Here is a 22,017-nt window from a genome sequence, read left to right as displayed (position 1 = left end):
GGGACGCGAGAACGAGACAAGGCGGTTAGGAGGAAGAGAGGATGGGAATAGAGGGCCGTGTGCAAACCGCGTGTGGCGCAGAGGAGAGAGGAGGGGCCGACAACAAACAGAAGCAGTCACGTAGCAGAGGTGAGTGGAAAGAATAAAAGGCAACGTTTTCAACAATAAAACGGTGGATGACGTGTTTAAATGTTTCATTTGTGTGGTAAAGAGGCGCAGTCTGAAGTAGTAGTAGTAGTAGTAGTAAAATGTGTATGGAAGTCGATCCTTTGTTGTGGTTCCGTGGCTAGCTAACTACTTTAGCTAAACACATTTTTCTGACAGCGCACTTTGGCCTAGTACTGTACTGCGTCAGGCTGTGCGCGGGAAAGTCGCAGGATTTAATTATTTATTTACTAAATGCAGACTTGGTCTCGACAGAATCTTTGAAATGTAATACCTTCACAATTTATGTTTAAATAAAATGCATATCATCTTTGTTTTGGTGTTGTGTACCTAGTTAGCTTGTTAGCTAGGTCAGCTATATTGAGTGGACAAGTCGCGAGGCCACGGGCGTGGGTGGGCGGTGCTGTTGCGAAGTGTTCCGAATGGAACGGGACCAGACGCGGGGCACCTGGAAGACGCGGTGAGTCCAGATCGATAAGATTGATCATGGAGTCAGCTACCCAATCTATAGTTAGTTCGTACACTAGTTTTTGTTTTTATTGATTGAGATTATACCTTGCCGGGATGGGTACATTGAAATCGTCTGAGCGTGTTTGTGTTTATTTAACGTATTAGCAGGATAGCAGCTAGCTAGGTATGTTTTACTGTTTTCGGGGTTAACACGGAATACTGCCGACATAGACGTAAAGACGTATTGGTGACCTATGACATTGTTAGCTAACTATCTAGTTCGCTCGCATGCTTGCTTGAGATGTAAAACATTTAATTAAAAGTGCTTTCAAACCTTATAGTATAAACGTGTTAGATGATACATTTCAATATTTCAATAACAAGGCATATTATTGCTGTACATGAGTAGCTATGAATGGATTGTTGAGGTTTGGACATTTCAGGTTCATGTTGTGGTGCCCATGGACAACTTGTGGTCTCCTGTCATGTCAAGCTATCCTTCCGGTCTCATCATGTTGATCCCTGTCCGGGTTGGACAGTGGTTAGCTGATTTTCTGCCAATGGCCACTCTGGACAGGTTGCCTAGAACAGTCCACATGAGGGATATATTAAAGATCCTTGTGTAGTAAAGAACGTGCCTGTATATGTCCGTTCCATTTGTGTCACAAGTAGAGTCATAGAACACATTGATCTACCAGCTAGAGATAACATCTCTGAGCCAGCGTCTTGATGATTGACATTACCCTTGTGTATGTGGTCTAGTTGAGGATGTAACCGAATTATCAAGATGACAAGAAATTAAACAAAATATTTACAATGTTAGTGTGCACTAGTTACAAAAATCTAATATTCCTGAATATTGTGCCTCAATTAGAACTTTAGGTATATTAGTAATCCAATTTCAACAATTCTTTTGACTGCCATTGTTATAATCAATATAATTTCTAAAGTTCCTCCATAACTGTTTGTTTCTGTTAGTATCAGTGATGTTTGATGTATCATTCCAACTCTAAACATGATGTCCATGATCAGATTGTCTGTTATGGGATTTTGGTTGCATTCCACTGCTAGGATATTGCATGCATCAGCCAGTAGTTGTGTTCCACATCGCCGGCTCTGTCGTTTTCTAATTGCTGTAACATTTGAGGTGGCTTGTTGATGTGTGCATCTCCTATCCAGTTGTTGAAAGGTCTAACTGACGTCAGCAACATCTGAGCAAAAGAAACAAGCCTCGTCGTCTGATTGTGTCTGTGTTATCTGTCTCTTCTCAGGTTGTAGGACTTTGCGGAGATGAGCAGTAATGAGTGTTTTGGATGCGGCCGCACAGGCCACTGGATCAAGAACTGTCCCAACGCCGGACGTGGTCGGGGCAAAGGTCGTGGCAGGGGTAAAGGTAAGGACCAAATATCGTGGCCGGGGCAAAGGTGAGGAACACAGGTCGTGGCTGGGGCAAAGGTGAGGAACACAGGTTGTGGCAGGGGCAAAGGTGAGGAACACAGGTCGTGGCAGGGGCAAAGGTGAGGAACACAGGTCGTGGCAGGGGCAAAGGTGAGGAACACAGGTCGTGGCAGGGGCAAAGGTGAGGAACACAGGTCGTGGCAGGGGCAAAGGTGAGGAACACAGGTCGTGGCAGGGGCAAAGGTGAGGAACACAGGTCGTGGCAGGGGCAAAGGTGAGGAACACAGGTCGTGGCAGGGGTAAAGGTGAGGAACACAGGTCCTAAAAAGGGGTTGAAGTGCTTTCATTTGGGTCTCAGAAAAAAATATACTGGAATATCTTGAAAATATGAAATGGATTTATCCCATCTCCTTTTCCAATAATTAGGGTAAGCTTACCTATTAGGATGACCAAAATTTAATTTACTGCAAGACATTTATAGTGAATACTAGGCTAAACATTTTTAAAATACTGCAATGTTTGGAAATACGCTCCATGTCATATATGCTGTGGAGCATCCCACTTTATACAGATTCAGAAATGACATGAACAAAATTACCTTACCTTTGACATCTGTCAGCCATTAAAGTTGATATCCTATCAATATGGGCCAACATTTCTAAAGAATGCTTTCAGCACCTTGTTCAATCAATGCCATGTAGAATTAAGGCAGTTCTGAAGGCGAAAGGGGGTCAAACACAGTATTAGTATGGTGTTCCTAATAATTCTTTAGGTGAGTGTACATCTGTCAGCCATTAAAGTTGTTGTCTCATTTTACCTTTAACATACATCTTCCAGCCATTAAAGTTGCTGTCACTTTTTACCATTGACATCTGTCAGCCATTAAAGTTGCTGTCACATTTTCTGAATAAATTCCCCTCTGTTGAAGGGTCATTGTGGTTGTGAACCTGATGGAAGAAAAAACTAAATTCTACATCAGTTAGAGATGAAGTAATACAAATGCATAGATTTGGAAAAAGGTACAAAATGATATTCACAGTTAGTGTTTGGATATCCCAATGAGCACAGTTGGATTTATAATCAGGAAGTGAAAGCTGAATTACACTACCGAGGCACTGCCAAGACAAGGCCATCCCTAAGAACTTGCTCAGACAAGGTACTTGTAAGTGAAGCCACAGAGAGGCCAACAATCTCTTTGCAGAAGCTACTGAGTTCAGTGGCTGGGAGTGGAGTAATGGTGCCCCAGTCAACAATATCAAGAGCTCTGCAAAACACTGGCCTGTATTGAAAGGCGACCATTACTCAACATATACAATCACAAAGCATAAGGTTGATCCAAACAATTATTTTCCAATGTAAAGACAATGTCACCTTACAATAATTTATAGATATATTTTTAAATAAAATATAGAACAGAACAAAATTTCAAGTACCATTTATAATTATGTGAATTTAGTTAATTGGTCAGACATGTTTAAAATGTTGCAAGTCATTATATAAAGTACACCCCTGGAAAGTAATTTTTTAAGCATGTGGACATTGATATGTAAACGTAACATCAACATTATTGACAGAAAGTTAACTTGCAATTGACAGTTTTCTTTGAAATCATTAATTCATCAAAAAAGATCAGAAAAGCATTTTCATAGTGTAGAACAAATTAGTACACTCCTAGCTTCAAAAACTGGTGTTGCCTCCTTTGGCTGAAATAACTTCCTATATACATTTATTGTAACTGTTAAGACTGGGAGGAATTTTGCCCACTTTTCTTTACAATACTGATTCAACTATGTAATGTTCCAGGTTTTGTTTCATATGCACAGCCCAATTCAAGTCCCCTCTGCATTTCAATAGGATTGGGATCTTTGACTCTTCCATTCTACAACCTTTTCTTCTTTTTAAGCCATTCTGTTGTAGCTGTGCTTATGGAATTTGTTGTAAGATCCAAGTTTGGTTCAGCTTTTTGACCGATGGCCTCAAATTAGTATTTTCTGGTACAATATGGTTGTCTCAGTAATGGTGAATTGACACAGCCTGGAGACAGCACAGCAGCCTCAAACCATTATTGCTGCTGTCTCAACATTTTTCCAATACTATGAGGTTCTATTGTTCAAAGTCAGTGTTTTTTTTTTTTGCCAAACACGTCATCTGGCATTGTGGCCAAACAACTCCAGTTTTGGGTTGTCTGTCCAAATCCGTTAGGTTTGGTCTTTTTTTACCCAGGTGTTGTCTGGCAAATGTCAGTCTTGTCTTGATGTTCATCTTTGAAAGCAGAGGCTTCTTCCTTCATTACCCCCATGTAGGCTATGTTTGTGCAGTCTCTTTCTGACAGTTGACTCATGCACTTCAACACTGATTGTGGGAAGGGAGGCCTGTCTAATCGGTTTAATTATATGGTGTATTTGAATTAAATCTTTTAATTCTGTTTAATGTCTTAATTTTGGAGAGCAAGTTGTGAGCTGTGTGAGTGAATAGTGTCAGCTTGGGCTCTGGTAGACGTGTGCGTGCGTGGATACGTGTGTTTGCACAAATTGTTTGGAAAGTAAAGATGGTTCCAGAGTCTTACGTTATTAGCGTAGTTTAGAAGTCTTCAACAAAGAGCCACTTAAAAAAAAATCACATTGATTTAGTAGGCCTAATTAAACATTGGTCAGAGGGAGTAGGCCTAATTAAACATGTGGAGCATTCGCTGTATGTTAGGGACATGTTATTTCTGATGAAAATGTAATAAAAAATAACGACTCTGTCTTAGTGTTTTAAAAGGGAAAAATCCTTCTTCAGACCCAAATTTGAGCAACTGTGATTATTAACTACAGTTTCATGCAGTTAGTTGTGAATACTTTGAATGGTTTTTCAGCTCTTTTATTTTATGGTGACGTTGTGATTTCTGATTCTCAGATCTGTTCTGCTATCGCTGTGGAGAACCTGGTCACGTGGCCAGAGACTGTGAGCGGACTGAGGATGGTAAGCAACTGTTTTACTCCTTCTGTTGATCCCATGTGACCCCTTAATGTTATGTGCGTCCCCCTCTGCGTGTTCTGACCGCGCCCCCCTCTGCGTGTTCTGACCGCGCCCCCCTCTGTGTGTTCTGACCGCGCCCCCCTCTGCGTGTTCTGACCGCGCCCCCCTCTGCGTGTTCTGACCGCGCCCCCCTCTGCGTGTTCTGACCGCGCCCCCCTCTGCGTGTTCTGACCGCGCCCCCCTCTGCGTGTTCTGACCGCGCCCCCCTCTGCGTGTTCTGACCGCGCCCCCCTCTGCGTGTTCTGTCCGCGCCCCCCTCTGCGTGTTCTGTCCGCGCCCCCCTCTGCGTGTTCTGTCCGCGCCCCCCTCTGCGTGTTCTGACCCCGCCCCCCTCTGCGTGTTCTGAGTATGATACGATTATGGTCGTTATCTGTGATCTGGGAAAGTTACTGAAAAACAGGGATGCATTCGTGGGATGTGCTGGACAAACAAGTCCGATCCATGGAGGCCCCACCTCGCAACTTACAGGACTTGAAGGATCTGCTGCTAACATCTTGGTGCCAGATACCACAGCACACCTTCAGAGGTCTAATGGAGTTCATGCCTTGACGGGTCAGGACTGTTTTGGCGGTAAAAGGGGGACCTACACAATATTAGGCAGGTGGTCGTAATGTTATGGATGATTGTGTGTATTGATAGTTATTGTATCATTCACGAATGAAAGAAAAACTAACGTTGTTGGGCCATGAAATGAAATAGCGTACTCAGTGTAAAGTTTGTCTTCAGGCTCGTTAGTAATTGCTCAGTTCTTATGACTTTTCCTAGTAGTAAGATAATAGTGGCCTATTTCAGGCTAATAAGCTATTAAAATGGCCAGTGTCAAAAGCTATACAATTCATATATGCTATTTGTGGTGTAAGTAAACTTCATAACATTTTTTGTCAGTTTAAAACAAAGCTTAGTGGTTTCTGGCTAAATATTCAAACTTGGTGTGATGTTAATGTGTGACAACATGATCTAATGTTGCGATGCAATTTTATGACGAGTGTGTCCAATTTGTCTCAATACAGGCTTACTATGTAAACACTATTTCATCATCTGCATCATGCAATTTGAGATTTGGCTGATATATTGCAGTAGTAAGCAATTGGGAGCAGCTACAGACCAGGACAACAAACTGCCAATTCCTTCCTTGTCTACTACAGCATACACTAAGAAAACTGCAAAGAAGCAGAAGACTTCAACTAGCTCTCTATAGCTAGCAGCCAGCAACCATAAGCTAACATTAGCAAGGCTAAGAATAACGTTCTTTAATAATGCAGTATCTCCCATAAAAATGACTACTACCATCAAAATCCCACATTATCAGCAACCAACAATGGCTAGTCATCAAATGCAATGTACTCCGCAAGAGCCTCTGCTCTCATTTTTATCTACCCGGGCTGTCTCTGGACATTTATATTTTGCTTCTCAAGTGATTACTGCAAAGTTAGATTTAGTTTTGGTTCTGCGCTGCTAGCATTAGCATACTCCTTGAACTCTGCACTGTGTTCTTTCTAAGGATGTTTGATCAAATTGCTTGTGTTCAATTAGTGTTATTATATTCTATACTTATGCGGCCAGAGGTGATACAACCATCGAGTTTCATTTAAGGCTTCCATGGTGTGGTATCGGCGCATGGTATCTGCATATTTATGAGTACAAGTACATGAGCCCAGTATTGTCCCAATAACCGATACTGGCATCGGTATTGATGCATCCCTACTGAAAAACAAAATGTCACTGTTCACTCACACCTTGCAGAATGCAAGTTCTGCCGATTCGAGTTCCCAGTAGTAGGCCATAAGCTAAGCGTGAGTGTGGGGCTAGTCTCTCTCTCACAATGCAATGTACATTGTACGTGTGAAAATATTAATACGCATGCTCAGAACGTTAGTGTGATCAGTGTAGATCACACGAATTTGATGCCAAGGGGGACTGACAGCCAGTAGCCACACTTGAGCGTAATTTCGTATTTCAGACTTGATTGGCTGTTTGTCTGTCTGGTGCCAACATTAGTCGGCAAGAAGAGCGAGGAGGGTAGATTGTCTTAGCTAGCTTGTTAGTGTCACAAATGCCAGATAACTTCAGAAAATGAATAAAGTGGATTTCATACTCGAGCACCGGTTTGAAACGGTTAATTTGGAGGAGAAACTTGAAGTAAAGCGACCTGGTGCACATCAGCCACAGGATATTGTCATCACTCAAACTGCCGGTAAAAGTAACCACAGGTTTAACGTGGAGTGGTTTTTGAAGAAAGTGTCTAACGGTTACCATACAAAAGAAGGCACTATTCTGTTTTCCATGTCTTCTATTTGGTGGAGATGGTACTTGGTTGAGGATGGGTTACAAAGATTTGAAATCTTTCTGAGAGGATTGCAAAAGATGAGAGCAGCGGGAGTCATCTGGACAATGCTGTGAAATTGCAGCCCAAGTTGATAGTGCATACAGGCGCTCCATTGAGCAGCATAACAAACAGATGGAGGAAAACCGGTACGTTCTCAGTCGGATCATAACATGTATTAAACTGTGTGGAAAATGTGAAACCGCAGTGCAGGGGCATGACGAGTCAGTGGACTCCCTGAATCCTGGAATATTCAGATGCATTTTTTAGACTGTGTGAGTGCGATTCGAGACTATGATACTATGATGCTCAGCCCATATTCAAAGGGACATCTAGCACTGTACAACTGAACTGTTAGACTGTATGTATGAAGTGTACAAGGAGGAGATATCCAAGCAAGTGGATGAGACATAATTTGTTGCCATACAGGCAAATGAGACAACCGATGTCTCCTGTAAATCACAAATGGTGGTTGTGTTGCGATACATTTGGGAAAACCACGCTGCGCTTTGTATGGAGGACATACGCACAAAACCAGGATGGGATGAGGCCACCATAAGTGAGGCATACGGCCAGTCAAAAAAACATTTCATAACACCCAAGTCATTTTTGTGCTGGATCGATTGATATAGATGGTGACGAGTGTCAGTGTGTCCATGCTTATCTATTAAGATTGTTGCCATAGAATGGATCTGAATCCCTAAAAAGTTGTCTTTCCGCTTCGTTGTAGTATTGAGCTCATTGCTGTTAGCGTATGGCCCTGTAGGCACATTGGTTCTGAGCTTGGTTGTATTACTAATTTAGGTTTGTAAATGTGACAGTGGTTATTTTACATGTGTGTGAGAGAGGAGAGCAATTACACAAGAAGGTCTCTCTCTCTCTCCAGTTTGTGTACTACAACACCTGGTAGAAGCAAGCCGCTCTGTCGTTAAAAGTGTTTTGTGGAGCCACGCAGTTTGTTGATGTGTTTTTTGGATAAAGAAGTCCAGAGAACGTAGTTAGCTAAGTTGGCCAGTTATATGCTATTTACTTAACTCACCGTTCTCTGTGCTTTCAACTACATTTAGAGTCCACAGCCTAACTTTACATACGAAACAATGCTATGTAACATTAATTCCATAAATCTATTCCATCTTCCCTTCAATTAGTTAACTTTCATCCACTTGCTAACGGTATACAGTATATACAGTATTGCGTCATTCAGACTGACTGGGTCACAAAACCACTATCGTCTATTTGTTTCTGTTAGAATATTTCTATTGTTCTTCCACCATATACTTTGCAAACAACACATTTTGAGGTAATCAATCATCCCCAACCCCCTGATGGAAAATGGAAAATAAATAAATATGCAAATAATTTTCAAAAAAAAGAAGAATAATGTAGAATAATGTATATACACTCGCATGCATGCATGCATGCATACATACAGTGGGGAGAACAAGTATTTGATACAATGCCGAATTTGCAGGTTTTCCCACTTACAAAGCATGTAGAAGTCTGTAATTTTTTATCATAGGTACTCTTCAACTGTGAGTGACAGAATCGAAAACAAAAATCCAAAAAATCACATTGTATGATTTTTAAGTAATTAATTTGCATTTTATTGCATGACAAGTATTTGATACATCAGAAAAGCAGAACTTAATATTTGGTACAGAAACCTTTGTTTGCAATTAGAGATCATACGTTTCATGTAGTTCTTGACCAGGTTTGCACACACTGCAGCAGGGATTTTGGCGCACTCCTCCATACAGACCTTCTCCAGATCCTTCAGGTTTCAGCGCTGCCGCTGGGCAATACAGACTTTCAGCTCCCTCCAAAGATTTTCTATTGGGTTCAGGTCTGGAGTCTGGCTAGGCCACTCCAGGACCTTGAGATGCTTCTTACGGAGCCACTCCTTAGTTGCCCTGGCTGTGTTTTAGGTTGTTGTCATGCTGGAAGACCCAGCCACGACCCATTTTCAATGCTGTTACTGAGGGAAGGAGGTTGTTGGCCAAGATCTTGCAATACATGGCCCCATCCATCCTCCCCTCAATACGGTGCAGTCGTCCTGTCCCCTTTGCAGAAAAGCATCCCCAAAGAAAGATGTTTCCACCTCCATGCTTCACGGTTGGGATGGTGTTCTTGGGGTTGTACTCATCCTTCTTCCTCCAAACACGGCGAGTGGAGTTTAGACCAAAAAGCTTTATTTTTGTCTCATCAGACCACATGACCTTCTCCCATTCCTCCTCTGGATCATCCAGATGGTCATTGGCAAACTTCAGACGGGCCTGGACATGCGCTGGCTTGAGTAGGGGGACCTTGCATGCCCTGCAGGATTTTAATCCATGACGGCATAGTGAGTCATTAATGGTTTTCTTTGAGACTGTGGTCCCAGCTCTCTTCAGGTCATTGACCAGGTCCTGCCTTGTAGTTCTGTGCTGATCCCTCACCTTCCTCATGATCATTGATGCCCCACGAGGTGAGATCTTGCATGGAGCCCCAGACCGAGGGAGATTGACCGTCATCTTGAACTTCTTCCATTTTCTAAAAATTGTGCCAACAGTTGTTGCCTTTTCACCAAGCTGCTTGCCTATTGTCCTGTAGCCCATCCCAGCCTTGTGCAGGTCTACAATTTTATCCCTGATGTCCTTACACAGCTCTCTGGTCTTGGCCATTGTGGAGAGGTTGGAGTCTGTTTGATTGAGTTTGTGGACAGGTGTCTTTTATACAGGTAACGAGTTCAAACAGGTGCAGTTAATACAGGTAATGAGTGGAGAACAGGAGGGCTTCTTAAAGAAAAACTAACAGGTCTGTGAGAGCTGGAGTTCTTACTGGTTTGTAGGTGATCAAATACTTATGTCATGCAATAAAATGCAAATTAATTATTTAAAAATCATACAATGGGATTTTCTGGAGTTTTGTTTTATATTCCGTCTCTCACAGTTGAAGTGTACCTATGATAAAAATTACAGACCTCTGCCTGCTTTGTAATTAGGAAAACCTGCAAAATCGGCAGGTTATCAAATACTTGTTCTCTCCACTGGACATAGAAACAACATGAAAAGGGACGCATTCAAATAAATACAATACTATTATTGTGATTGGAGAAATACATGCAAACACCTACTTATCATTCATATCTAACCAACATTCATTACAGATGCTTACCTATTTTACTCTCTCTTTCAAACAAAACAATAAATTAAAATGAAAAAACATTTGATTGGCAAAATGAATAATCACACAAGTACTCTAATAGTAACTTCGGTCATTTGAACATTCGACTAACCCTGCCCATCCCCAGTGAAAACGTGCATTATTTTCTTACTAGCGAACATTGGGTTTAAGACACTGTCTTAACTGTTTATGTGGTATGTGTTATTACTTGTGTTATTACTGTGTTCCTCTGGTGTTTTATAGCAGGTTTTAGCATGTGTTGATAATTCTGTTACTGTGGTGTGTTATTGCATCTTTTAACTATGCACATGGTGTTTTATAGCATATTATAACAGTTTCTGTGATGTGTTATAGCATGTTATAACTGTGGGCGTGGAGGCCACATCTCCAGAGACTGTAAGGAGCCAAAGAAGGAGAGGGAACAGGTGGGTTAAAATGTATATATTTTAATGAGAATAAGAATATTGGTAATATGTTACTCTGCCATGTTAAAACTCTGATTTGTTATAGCCTGAGGCCTTACAAATGTAATTCTATCCCTTGTAGTAATACAAAAAAAAACATTGTACCACACCTATCAACCTTACCAAGAGTCTTGAGCGTTTTGGTATTTGGAACGGCTGGCTGAGAAGCAAATACCCTGTGCATTGTGGGTTAGTTTAACCACTTGGGGGAACTGTAGCGTTGGTTTTAGAATGACATTCCCAGGGACCAGGGTTGTTGAGTACCAGTGAGGTTACCCCTCTAATCCACAATATCATGTTGAGTACCACTCAGGTTACCCCTGTAATCCACAATATCATGTTGAGTACCACTCAGGTTACCCTTCTAATCCACAATATCATGTTGAGTACCAGTCATGTTACCCCTCTAATCCACAATATCATGTTGAGTACCACTCAGGTTACCCTTCTAATCCACAATATCATGTTGAGTACCACTCAGGTTACCCCTCTAATCCACAATATCATGTTGAGTACCAGTCAGGTTAACCCTCTAATCCACAATATCATATTGAGTACCAGTCAGGTTAACCCTCTAATCCACAATATCATATTGAGTACCAGTCAGGTTAACCCTCTAATCCACAATATCATGTTGAGTACCACTCAGGTTACCCCTGTAATCCACAATATCATGTTGAGTACCAGTCAGGTTAACCCTCTAATCCACAATATCATGTTGAGTACCACTCAGGTTACCCCTCTAATCCACAATATCATGTTGAGTACCACTCAGGTTACCCTTCTAATCCACAATATCATGTTGAGTACCAGTCAGGTTACCCCTCTAATCCACAATATCAGATTGAGTACCACTCAGGTTACCCCTCTAATCCACAATATCAGATTGAGTACCACTCAGGTTACCCCTCTAATCCACAATATCAGATTGAACGCTGGTGTTATATTTGTTACAGTACATTCTTTAGGCATAGTAGATATACTTTTTTCATTATTAATATATTTAGTGTATTTAATTTTTTAGTTAAATGCACTATCACCTGTTATACAATCAGCAGAATGTACATTATATTTAATGCAAGAATAGTGTTACAGTGTGTTATATTGTTATATAATCTAATTATAACCTCTAATAATACTGTTAGTGTTATATGGTGTTATTTAGGTGTTATATCTACCAGTTGAGATAATACTGGTGTAATGTTATGTTGTTATTAGGTGTGTTATAACTGTGGCAAGGCTGGCCATGTGGCCAGGGACTGCGACCATGCCAACGAGCAGAAGTGCTACTCCTGTGGAGGCTTTGGACACATCCAGAAGGGCTGTGAGAAGGTTAAGTGCTACAGGTAAATTTTGGAGGTGCTGGTCCCGTTGGCTCCTCTGGGACAGGATGTTTTCACATCTGTATGCCTGTTGGCTGGCATCATGACACCAAGTTTATTTTTAAACATGTTCTTCCTAAACTTACATTTGCTATCTACTTATTCTCTTTGCCAAAGCCTGTTCTCTGCTCTGGTCCTCATAGGTGTGGGGAGATTGGCCATGTTGCGGTTCAGTGTAGCAAGGCCAGCGAAGTCAACTGCTACAACTGTGGCAAGTCTGGTCACCTGGCGAAGGAGTGCACCATCGAAGCCACAGCCTAGTGGTCGCCTCCTCTCGTACGCCCCTCCTTTTTCTCATTGATGGTTGTAATATTATCTGGCACACGGACCCGGGGCTGTGGAGGCTCGGCCCAGACCCGCCCGCTCTGCCTTGTAGAAGGAGGAAAAAAGGGTGGAAAATCCACTTTCTGCATTTAATACAAAATGTTTCTGTTTAGTCTGATAGAGGTGTAATGTATAATGCTTTGTTAAAGAACCCCCTTTCCATACCCCTGGTGACCTGGGATGATTGAGTGGATGACGTGGGGACCTCCCTGCCAGCCTCTGGGAATCAGCCCTTAGTAAGACTGAATGAGTGGCAAGTCTCAGTCTGAGCTTCCCATAAAGATTTACTTTTTGTTTTTCTGGAACGTTGAGAGAAACGTTGAGAGCATAGCCCCAGCCGGCGGACGTTGTGACTTGGCTGACCCTCCCTGTCCTCCTCCTCCTCCAGGATCTTCTGTTTCTCTGTCTCATATACTCCCACACACCGTAGCACGAGCCGGTGGACTTTCTATATGGTTACGGTCCAATCCGGCCAGCCGGCCAAGAGCAGCATGACTGACGGGAGCTAACCCGTCACAACATGCTGAATGAGTAGAGACGATCACAGCAAATACACAAAAGAAAATGATAATGAATTCCTTACTGGTGCATTTGTTTTGGTACGGTGTCCGGTGCTGAATGTTCAGCACGGTTCATGCCGGCCCAGAGCAGCATGCCTGACGCCAGCTAACCCGTCACAAAATGCTGAATGAGTGTTTTGGTACGGTGTCCGGTGCTGAATGTTCAGCACTGTTCAGCCACAGAGTTCTGATCCAGTGATTGCAAAGTTGATGTATAATAAAACAATGGTATAAGATGGAATTTCAAGAATAATTATAATAAAAAGTAAAATACAACTTTTAGCAAAAAAAAATGACTGTTTTCACACAAAAAAATCTAAATGTTATTTTTGTACAATATATCACTTAGATTACTGTAAAAATATAATTTGCTTGTACTCAGTTTTTAAGTGGAAAGGTAATGCAACGGATGTCCTGGAACAATAAATGTAAATTGAACCTCAATAAAGTGGAGGAAGGGGAGTGGGACCGTTGTTTCTTTTCTGAGCTATGAAGGGTTATACTGACATGTTCACGAGCTACCACTGCAAACATTCTAAATGGAATACGATTACAGAAAATCCTGAGTATTGGTATTCCGTTCCTCATGTGTTGAGACCTTTGTTGAGTCAGTGAGGATGTGTCTAATCTGTCTGAAGAAGGCTTGGTAGTCCGCTTATGTAAACAACTGTAACTTATTCTGCATTTCAGAGATTTATCTTTGTTCTACAAAGCCTGTATCTGAAGGCTCCATAACACTTTTGCACTGAATGTGTCCCAGTCTAGCTAAAGGGAAACTAACAATCTTTTATCCTCTTCATTTCATCCATGAATTATTCAAAAGCATTAGAGACAGCTGGACAGAGCATTATTCATGTGGAAATACATGTTTACTGATGTAAAGAATGTTTTCTGAGATGTAGAATGTTTACTGTTGTTGATAGTGAAACGTAAGGTGAACATGACAGACTTCTGAACAATAGCAACAGAGACACTTTGTGACTTAGCGTATGTTTGCTTAGACATTTATCTTCTAGATACAGTACAAGGTCAAGCTAGCGCTGGAAGAGTAGATGTATACAGGCACACAAGGGCTGATGGGAGAGGATGATGACCGACTGGACAGGAACCGATTGTAACTGGAGCACTGCTGAGACGCTCATTTACACAGGAAGGATACCCTGCAATAACTGCTGTTGAGTTAATAGAACTGTCTGTAGGTAGGTAATGACTGCTGTTGAGTTAATAGAACTGTAAGTAGGTAATGACTGCTGTTGAGTTAATGGAACAGTCTGTAGGCAGGTAATGGCTCAGGTGTTGAGTTAATGGAACTACCTGTAGGCAGGTAAAGGCTCATCTGTTGAGTTTATCGAACTGTCTGTAGGTAGGTAATGACTGCTGTTGAGTTAATAGAACTGTAGGCAGGTAAGGACTCAGCTTATGAGTTAATAAAACACTGCAGGCAACAGAACTGCCTACTTCTGGGTAATGCATTTGATTTCTCTTGCTTGGTTGATACAGATATGTAGGCTTTGTATATCATTGTCTTTAATGCACAGATCTGATAGATCCATGAGTCCAGCTCCACTTACAAACTAACCAAGATGAAGAATCATTATCCAAGCTGGGCTCAGGGCCTCAGAGTGTCTCTCAAGACTTGGTCAGTAACCTGGCTCTTCACAACTCATCATTGGAGTCTATCAGAGAACAGGAAGAAGTAGAGGACATGGTCTCTGGGAAAGGTTTAGGGTTCTCTGCAGAAGCAGAGCTCTGGTAGAAGTCCAGCTGATGAGGGTGACCAGGGTTTGCAGGCAAGAGATTCAGAAGCTCTAGATCCCCCTATTTTTGCAGATGAGTTGATCCAGGCTGTGTTTGCCTGGATAGCTAAGTCTGGGATGAAATCTCTACATCACAGCCTGGACAGTGGTCATACAGATTTACTTCTAGACTAGATTACTGCAAAGCTCTTCTCTCTGGTTATCCAGACAAATTAATAAATAAACTTCAATTAGTGCTGCACACAGCTGCTAGAATCCTAACTAGAACAAAAAAAATTGAACACATTACTCCTGTCCTGGCATCCTTACATTGGCTGCCTGTTAGGGTTAGGGCTGATTTTAAGGTTTTACTCTTAACCTATACATCAATACATGGACTTGTTCCTACTTACCTTGCTGAAATGATCCAGCCATACATACCTACACGTAACCTTAGATCGCAAGATGCAGGCCTTTTAATTGTACCTAGAATTTCTAAACAAACAGTTGGCGGCAGGGCCTTTTCTCATAGAGCTCCACTCCTGTGGAATGATCTGCCAATTAAGGTTAGAAATGCAAACTCAGTGCAAACTTTCAAGTGTCTACTAAAAAGTAATCTCTACAGCACGGTTTATAATTAGGTGTAGCCTGGCCCGGGGGCGTGAAGGTGACCAGTAGGCTTGATACTGTCCACCCTTGCTGTCTTGCCAGGTGGGCTCTCGTCGCCACTGGGATGCCCTCCCTCCAATGCCCTTCGGGGGAAGAGTCACTGGCTTGTTGTTGACTCTCTATTGCGCACTTGTGCAGTTGGGCTGTATGCTGCTAGCAATACTCGGCCCTCATTCAGGGGGGTTGCGGTTGGTGGGTGTCCCTTTGGTTGATGCCTGGCAATGTGGTTGGATTGATTTCCTGCCTGTTGGGCCCTGTCCGGGGCCTCCCCCGGGTAGGGCCACAGTGTCACCGGACCCCCCCGTCTCAGTTTCCAAGGTGTTACGCTGCTATATTATTGTGCTGGGGGACATGAGGGATGTACTACTAACTTTTCTCAGTTTCCTCCGATTTTAAATTTTAGAAGGAGATGAGGTCCTGGTCCACACCTGCGGATTACCTGGTTTGGGGGGACCGTTGCTGTTCCTGTCCTTGTCCACCTGGTCATACTTCTGACCTAGTCTAAAATCAAATATACTCTGGATTTAGCCCAGAGAAATGTATTTATTATTCCAATTGGACTCTTAATATCTCACCCGGCACAGCCAGAAGAGGACTGGTCACCCCTCTGAGCCTGGGTCCTCTCTAGGTTTCTTCCTAAAATTCGACCTTCTTAGGGAGTTTTTCCTAGCCACTGAAATTCAACACTACTGTTGTTTGCTCCTTGGGGTTTAAGGCCAGGTGTCTCTGTAAAGCACTTTGTGACAACTGCTGTTGTAAAAAGCGCTTTATAAATACATTTTGATTGATTGATTCATTCCCCCCAGGAAACAACAAGAAAAAACCTCTGCAGGACTCAGCAGTGAGAAGTGTCAGGGAGTTGAATCTAGCTCTCACATTGTGTTTGGCGCTGAACAGAAGCTGGTTCACCCCTACACAATAGAGCACAAAGACAGTGCTGATACCATGGATGTATCTGAACTCAATGATCTGAATTCCTCCATCTCACTGTCCAGCATAGCTGGCCTCAGAGAAAAGTTTCAGGTTTAGAGTTAAATTAATCTTGCAGGTGGCTTTGCAAACCACATACGAGGCCAAAGGACAGAGCTGGGCTCATAGAAGCTGATGGCTAACAGTCAGAGACAACCTTTGGAGACAGAGCTGGGCTCAGAGAAGCTGATGGCTAACAGTCAGAGACAACCTTTGGAGACAGAGATGGCCAAAGGTTATCTTGTTGAGGTTCAGATGGCTTGTAAGACCAAGATAGAACATCTGGAGTAGTAGTCTTCACATTTAAGGGTCTGTTGTTTTACCACTGCCTACACTCATTACACTGTTTATAGAACATCATACTGTACTCTGTGACTATCTGAAGATTTTTTGATTTCCCCCAAGCTCCAGTGTGCCCAGAGTGTGGAGGCGGGCTGCAACCACTGCACAGAGAGAGGTACCGGAGCTGCAGGCTGAGCTGAGACAGGGCAGGGTCCAGCTGCAGGCCAAGACCGCTGAGATGGACCGGGTCACGACAAAGCAGCCTAGAGCCAGGGGTGGGGCTGGATTGTGGGGTGTGGCCAAAGAGGGTCTGGTTAATAGTAACACTGCTCTACACCCACAACAACATCAGCAACAGCCTCAATAACTCAGCCACCTTTCTGGATTGTGTCGACTGCTGTGACTCCAGAGTCTGATTTCTGTAACCACTACTCTAAGGCCCTTTTGCTGTGACCGGTGTGAGTATAGGGTCAGATTGCTGTGACCACAGTGACTCTAGGAACTGATTACTGTAACCACTGTGACTGTAGGGTCTTATTGGTGTAACCACTGTGACTCTAGTGTCTGATTAATGTGATCATTGTGACTCTAGTGTCTAAATGCTGTGACCACTGTGACTCTAGTGTCTGATTGCTGTGACCACTGTGACTCTACGGCCTGATTGCTGTGACTACTGTAGGGTCTGATTGCTGTAAACACTGTGACTCTAGGATCTGATTGCTGTGACCACTACTCTAGAGTCTGATTGCTGTAACTAATGTGACTCTAGAGTCTGATTGCTGTAATTGTGCCTCTAATTGCTGTGCTATGAAACTGAATAGAATTTTACCAGAGCCTAAGGAAAGTACAGATTGAGAACAGTTTGTGTTTTCTGGATTCTTTATTTTGCAATGTTGTTTAGTGGTACAGATTGATATCTAGCATAGTTTTGCATTTCATTTTTAAAATATGCATTTTTAGAGGATGCTTTGTACCGTCTATCTCATTTAAATGTAAGAATGTTAAATTATTGTTGCTTAACCTCTATTAAAACAGTGCTGTTGTAAAAACATCAAACATATGATTAAGTTTAAGTTGTTCCACTCCGGACTCTAAAGGCAATAAGTAAATCTACCAAAACTCCTCTACCCCACGTGGGCCCTCAGAGGGACATTCAGCATGTACCTGATTACATTATTTCATATTATCTGCTCTTCTTGAGCTCTCTAGGTAGCCATCTATACCAGGCAGAGCAGGAGCAGTCAATTAACACTGAATCACAGTTAAGACAGTTTCTTGACTTTGATGTGAAAAGATCTAGTATTATGACAGGAATGTCAGGTTGCAGTGTTAAAAGGGATTTTTGCAGACACCTGTGTGTATGACCCAATCCAATAGCCCTAACCCATAATGTAGTCAAAAAGGTGAATCAGTGGAATGAGCTGTTCCAAGATTAAAATGTATATAATAGTTTTTGTTGGAGAAGTTATCCCTAAAACTAATCACTCAACAACTTTAATGAGCTGAGGATGGAAAGAAGTCTGTATTTACCCACATCTGTTTTACTGTTCTTCTTCTGGCTGTCTTCACATCATTGTGGAATTTACCACTACTAAAATAAGGGTTAGAAATATGAGTTATAATTTTAGCATTGACAAAAGCACTATCCTTAATGATTCTGTCTGGAAGTAAAACATTTTTATTACATTTTATTATTTAACTCTTATTTAACCAGGTTAGCCACATTGAGATAAACAATTTCTTCATCAAGAGGGACCTGGCCAAGAATAGCAGCACACAGAAGTTACAATACATAAAAACACAACATGAACATAAATTACCATTGTTCGAATTAAGATCAAGATTCAAAACATTTACAGCAACCCATTTTAATATCTATCATGCTTTTGATTTTGGACATTAAATCAATCATAGTCACTAAAAAATGTAGTTTTAAAATCTTCTGTAGCTCATTCCAGGTTTTTCCCTCCTTCAGTATGTGTCCTAGGAACCATCAACAAAATACAGTTATGAGATTGCAAGCAATATTTCTCATTAGTCTGTTGGACAATGTAAGAGCATAAATAATCTGGGAGCTTTCCAAGAATGTCCTTGTATATAGAATGTACCAATGGAATAATCTGCGTAGAGCTACTGATGGCCAGCTCACTCTCACATATAGGGTACAGTGATGGGTGAGAGATTTAGAGTTTGTAACAAACCTCAGAGCCCCATGGTGTACAGTATCAAGCATATGTAATGAGGACGTAGAGGCATGCATGTACAAGACATCACCCTAATCTAATAGAGGCAAGAAGGTAGCATACATAACACGTTTTCTTGCCTCATAAGAAAAACAGGACCTATTTCTGAAAAACCCACCTTTAACCGCAGTTCTTTTTACCAAGTGTCAAATATGTCTTAAAGGATGGAGTGTCATCAACTAAAATCCCAAGATATTTATGCAGATACAGACTCAATTATATCACCATGCTATGTAGTAAGAAATGGAAGATCATCTATTTTTTCATTGAGTTTGAAAATAACTAATTTTGTTTTATCAGAATTTAGAACAAGTTTCAGCTTATCCAAACCAGTTGCTTTTTTGCAGTCACTGAGCATAGTAGTTTGTTACCATGCCCAAATTAAATCTATAAGTTTCTGCTGTAATCAAAGGAACTACCTGCTGTTGTATTGTATATATAGACTGTATCACACTAGCTGGTGTTGTATAAACATTAGTGCTCAAAAGTAAAGAAAACATGAGTGAGCAGACAAAACATGTTTAATTTCTTATGGGATTTACATTCAACTGTAGGTCAAAACAGAGTGCCACAATCATAAAACAAAACATGGCAACAAAGAAAAAAATGAAATGACCACTGTTAAAAAGTCTGCATATCCTTAGTTCTTAACACTGTGTATTGCCTCATTTAGCATCAATGACAGCATGCAGTCTTTTGTAATAGTTGTCTATGAGGCCCTGGATTCTTGCAGGTGGTATAGCTGCCCATTCGTCTTGGCAAAATGCCTCCAGGTCATGCAAAGTCTTTGGTCTTCTAGCATGAACCACATGTTTGAGATCTCCCCACAGTGGCTCGATGATATTAAGGTCAGGAGACTGTGATGGCCACTCCAGAACCTTCACCTTTTTCTGCTGTAACCACTGGAGGGTCAACATGTGCTTAGGGTCATTGTCATGCTGGAAAGTCCAAGAGCATCCCATGTGCAGCTTTTATGCAGAGGAATGCAAAATGTCTGCCAGTATTTTCTGATAACATGTTGCATTCATCTTGCCATCTATATTTACACCCCCAAAATATCAGTAAGCCACCACCACGCTTCACAGTGGGGATGGTATTCTATTCACTATAGGCAGTTTTTTTGCATAATCAAAATCAATGCAAAAAATGTCACAATTTCTGTCGGGGTATGCAAACTTATGAGCAATACACTAGCTGGTGTATTGTATATATAGACTGTATCACACTAGCTGGTGTATTGTATATATAGACTGTATCACACTAGCTGGTGTATTGTATATATAGACTGTATCACACTGGCTGGTGTATTGTATATATAGATTGTATCAAACTAGCTGGTGTATTGTATATATAGACTGTATAAAACTAGCTGGTGTATTGTATATATAGACTGTATCACACAAGCTGGTGTATTGTATATATAGACTGTATCACACTAGCTGGTGTATTGTATATATAGACTGTATCACACTAGCTGGTGTATTGTATTGACAGGTGGTTAAGTGTTATTTATTCATACATACAAACAGAAACATATACATTATATACACACACACACACACACACACACATTTATATATGTGTGTGTGTGTGTGTTTGTGTTCAAAAATGTTAAGCAGCTGAAACCGCTTGATCTGACATTCCGGTAAAAATGGAACCATCGACTTGCAGTGTAGGTCTGGGGAGCAGAAGAAATATATGTTTCAGGTAAAGATCTATATCACCGTTAAATGAAAGTTATCTAGGATATTTGAGCTGTGTAAATAGTAAAGAAGCACCACCAGGCCAAGTCTTAGACGTGATGGCTACGCAATATTCACTGTTTTGTGTAGCATTGTTACAATACACCCACAATATCTGATGAATGTGGGTGGTTGAAGTAAGAATGCATAGTCAGAGCGTGCAACATAAAACCCATACAGAAACAGCACAAACCAGGAGATTCCTTTCGATAGTCCGAAAAGTGTTTAAAAAATTGGAAGACAAATCATTTTTCATGTTAAAAAAGAACGAACCCATGAGTGAAAACAAAGACGGGTTTCGCGTATAAGTGTTTTGTGAGCAACCTTAATAAACCACATCCTGGTCACGAAAATGTGAAACATTTCAAAATAAGTGTGAAGAGTAAGAAAACATGTCTTATCATGGGGAATGGTATGCGACATCTAGCTACACAGTATTTTCCACACCCTCTTTAGCCCCGATGCAAAACAGTATAATATGTACATATTGTCTTATACAGAAAAATAATTTTTTTAGCATATAATCACTCTATACACTCTCCAGAACATTTCCTACAATACATTCACTGCAGCATATAGGGGGGGGGGGGGGGATCTGTATATGGCAATATTTATTTAATATTGATTGAGTTACATCGTGGCCAGAGGTATGGGCAGAGTAAGATTCCTGCAACAATTGCAAATACACAGTGCCCCTTGATTTTATTAATTGCAGTGTATAGAGTCGTTTTTTCTGTATGAGTCAATATGTATCCCATGTACAGTAAATTATTGGGTTTTGCCATGGGGGCTGAAGGCAAGACAGTGTAGCACACAGTGACCATCCAAAACCCATTTCATTTGGTGAGTAGACGCTCTCCTGAACATTTCCTACATTACATTCACTGCAGCTATTAGAATAGTTTTTGCTCTATGAGGCAATATGTTTCTCATGTACAGTATATGTGTTTCAATGGGGGAGGAGGTGGAAAGTATACAGTGGATATAAAAAGTCTACACACCCCTGTTAAAATGCCAGGTTCTTGTGATGTAAAAGAATGAAAGATAAATAATTTCAGAACTTTTTCCACTTCTGATGTAAACTATAATGTAAACAATTCAATTGAAAACAAACTGAAATCTTCATG

The 22,017-nt window shown here is 41.4% G+C and overlaps 1 protein-coding gene across 1 annotated transcript; it reads left to right on the top strand.

Moving 5' to 3' along the window:
* The first annotated feature begins 21 nt into the window (after window positions 1-21).
* Window positions 22-12,743, top strand: cnbpb (CCHC-type zinc finger, nucleic acid binding protein b). The gene is made up of 6 exons (XM_010874372.4): window positions 22-129; window positions 1,887-2,008; window positions 4,912-4,977; window positions 10,874-10,944; window positions 12,202-12,329; window positions 12,509-12,743. Exons 2-6 carry the CDS (start codon window positions 1,906-1,908, stop codon window positions 12,624-12,626), a joined length of 486 nt encoding a protein of 161 aa, XP_010872674.1. The 5' UTR covers window positions 22-129; window positions 1,887-1,905; the 3' UTR covers window positions 12,627-12,743.
* The last annotated feature ends 9,274 nt before the right edge of the window (window positions 12,744-22,017 follow it).

The sequence above is a fragment of the Esox lucius genome, chromosome 2, assembly GCF_011004845.1.
Source record: "Esox lucius isolate fEsoLuc1 chromosome 2, fEsoLuc1.pri, whole genome shotgun sequence".
NCBI lineage: Eukaryota > Metazoa > Chordata > Actinopteri > Esociformes > Esocidae > Esox > Esox lucius.
Note: the sequence above shows the minus strand (reverse complement) of the source record. Positions and strands in the feature narration are given on the sequence as shown.

Bases quoted from the DNA above. Each gene is read 5' to 3' on its own strand.
- cnbpb (XM_010874372.4), top strand. From the start codon at position 1,906: ATGAGCAGTAATGAGTGTTTTGGATGCGGCCGCACAGGCCACTGGATC. The intron at 4,978-10,873 runs GTAAGCAACTGT...GATGTGTTATAG, and splicing joins CTGTGAGCGGACTGAGGATG to CATGTTATAACTGTGGGCGT. The intron at 10,945-12,201 runs GTGGGTTAAAAT...TGTTGTTATTAG, and splicing joins CAAAGAAGGAGAGGGAACAG to GTGTGTTATAACTGTGGCAA.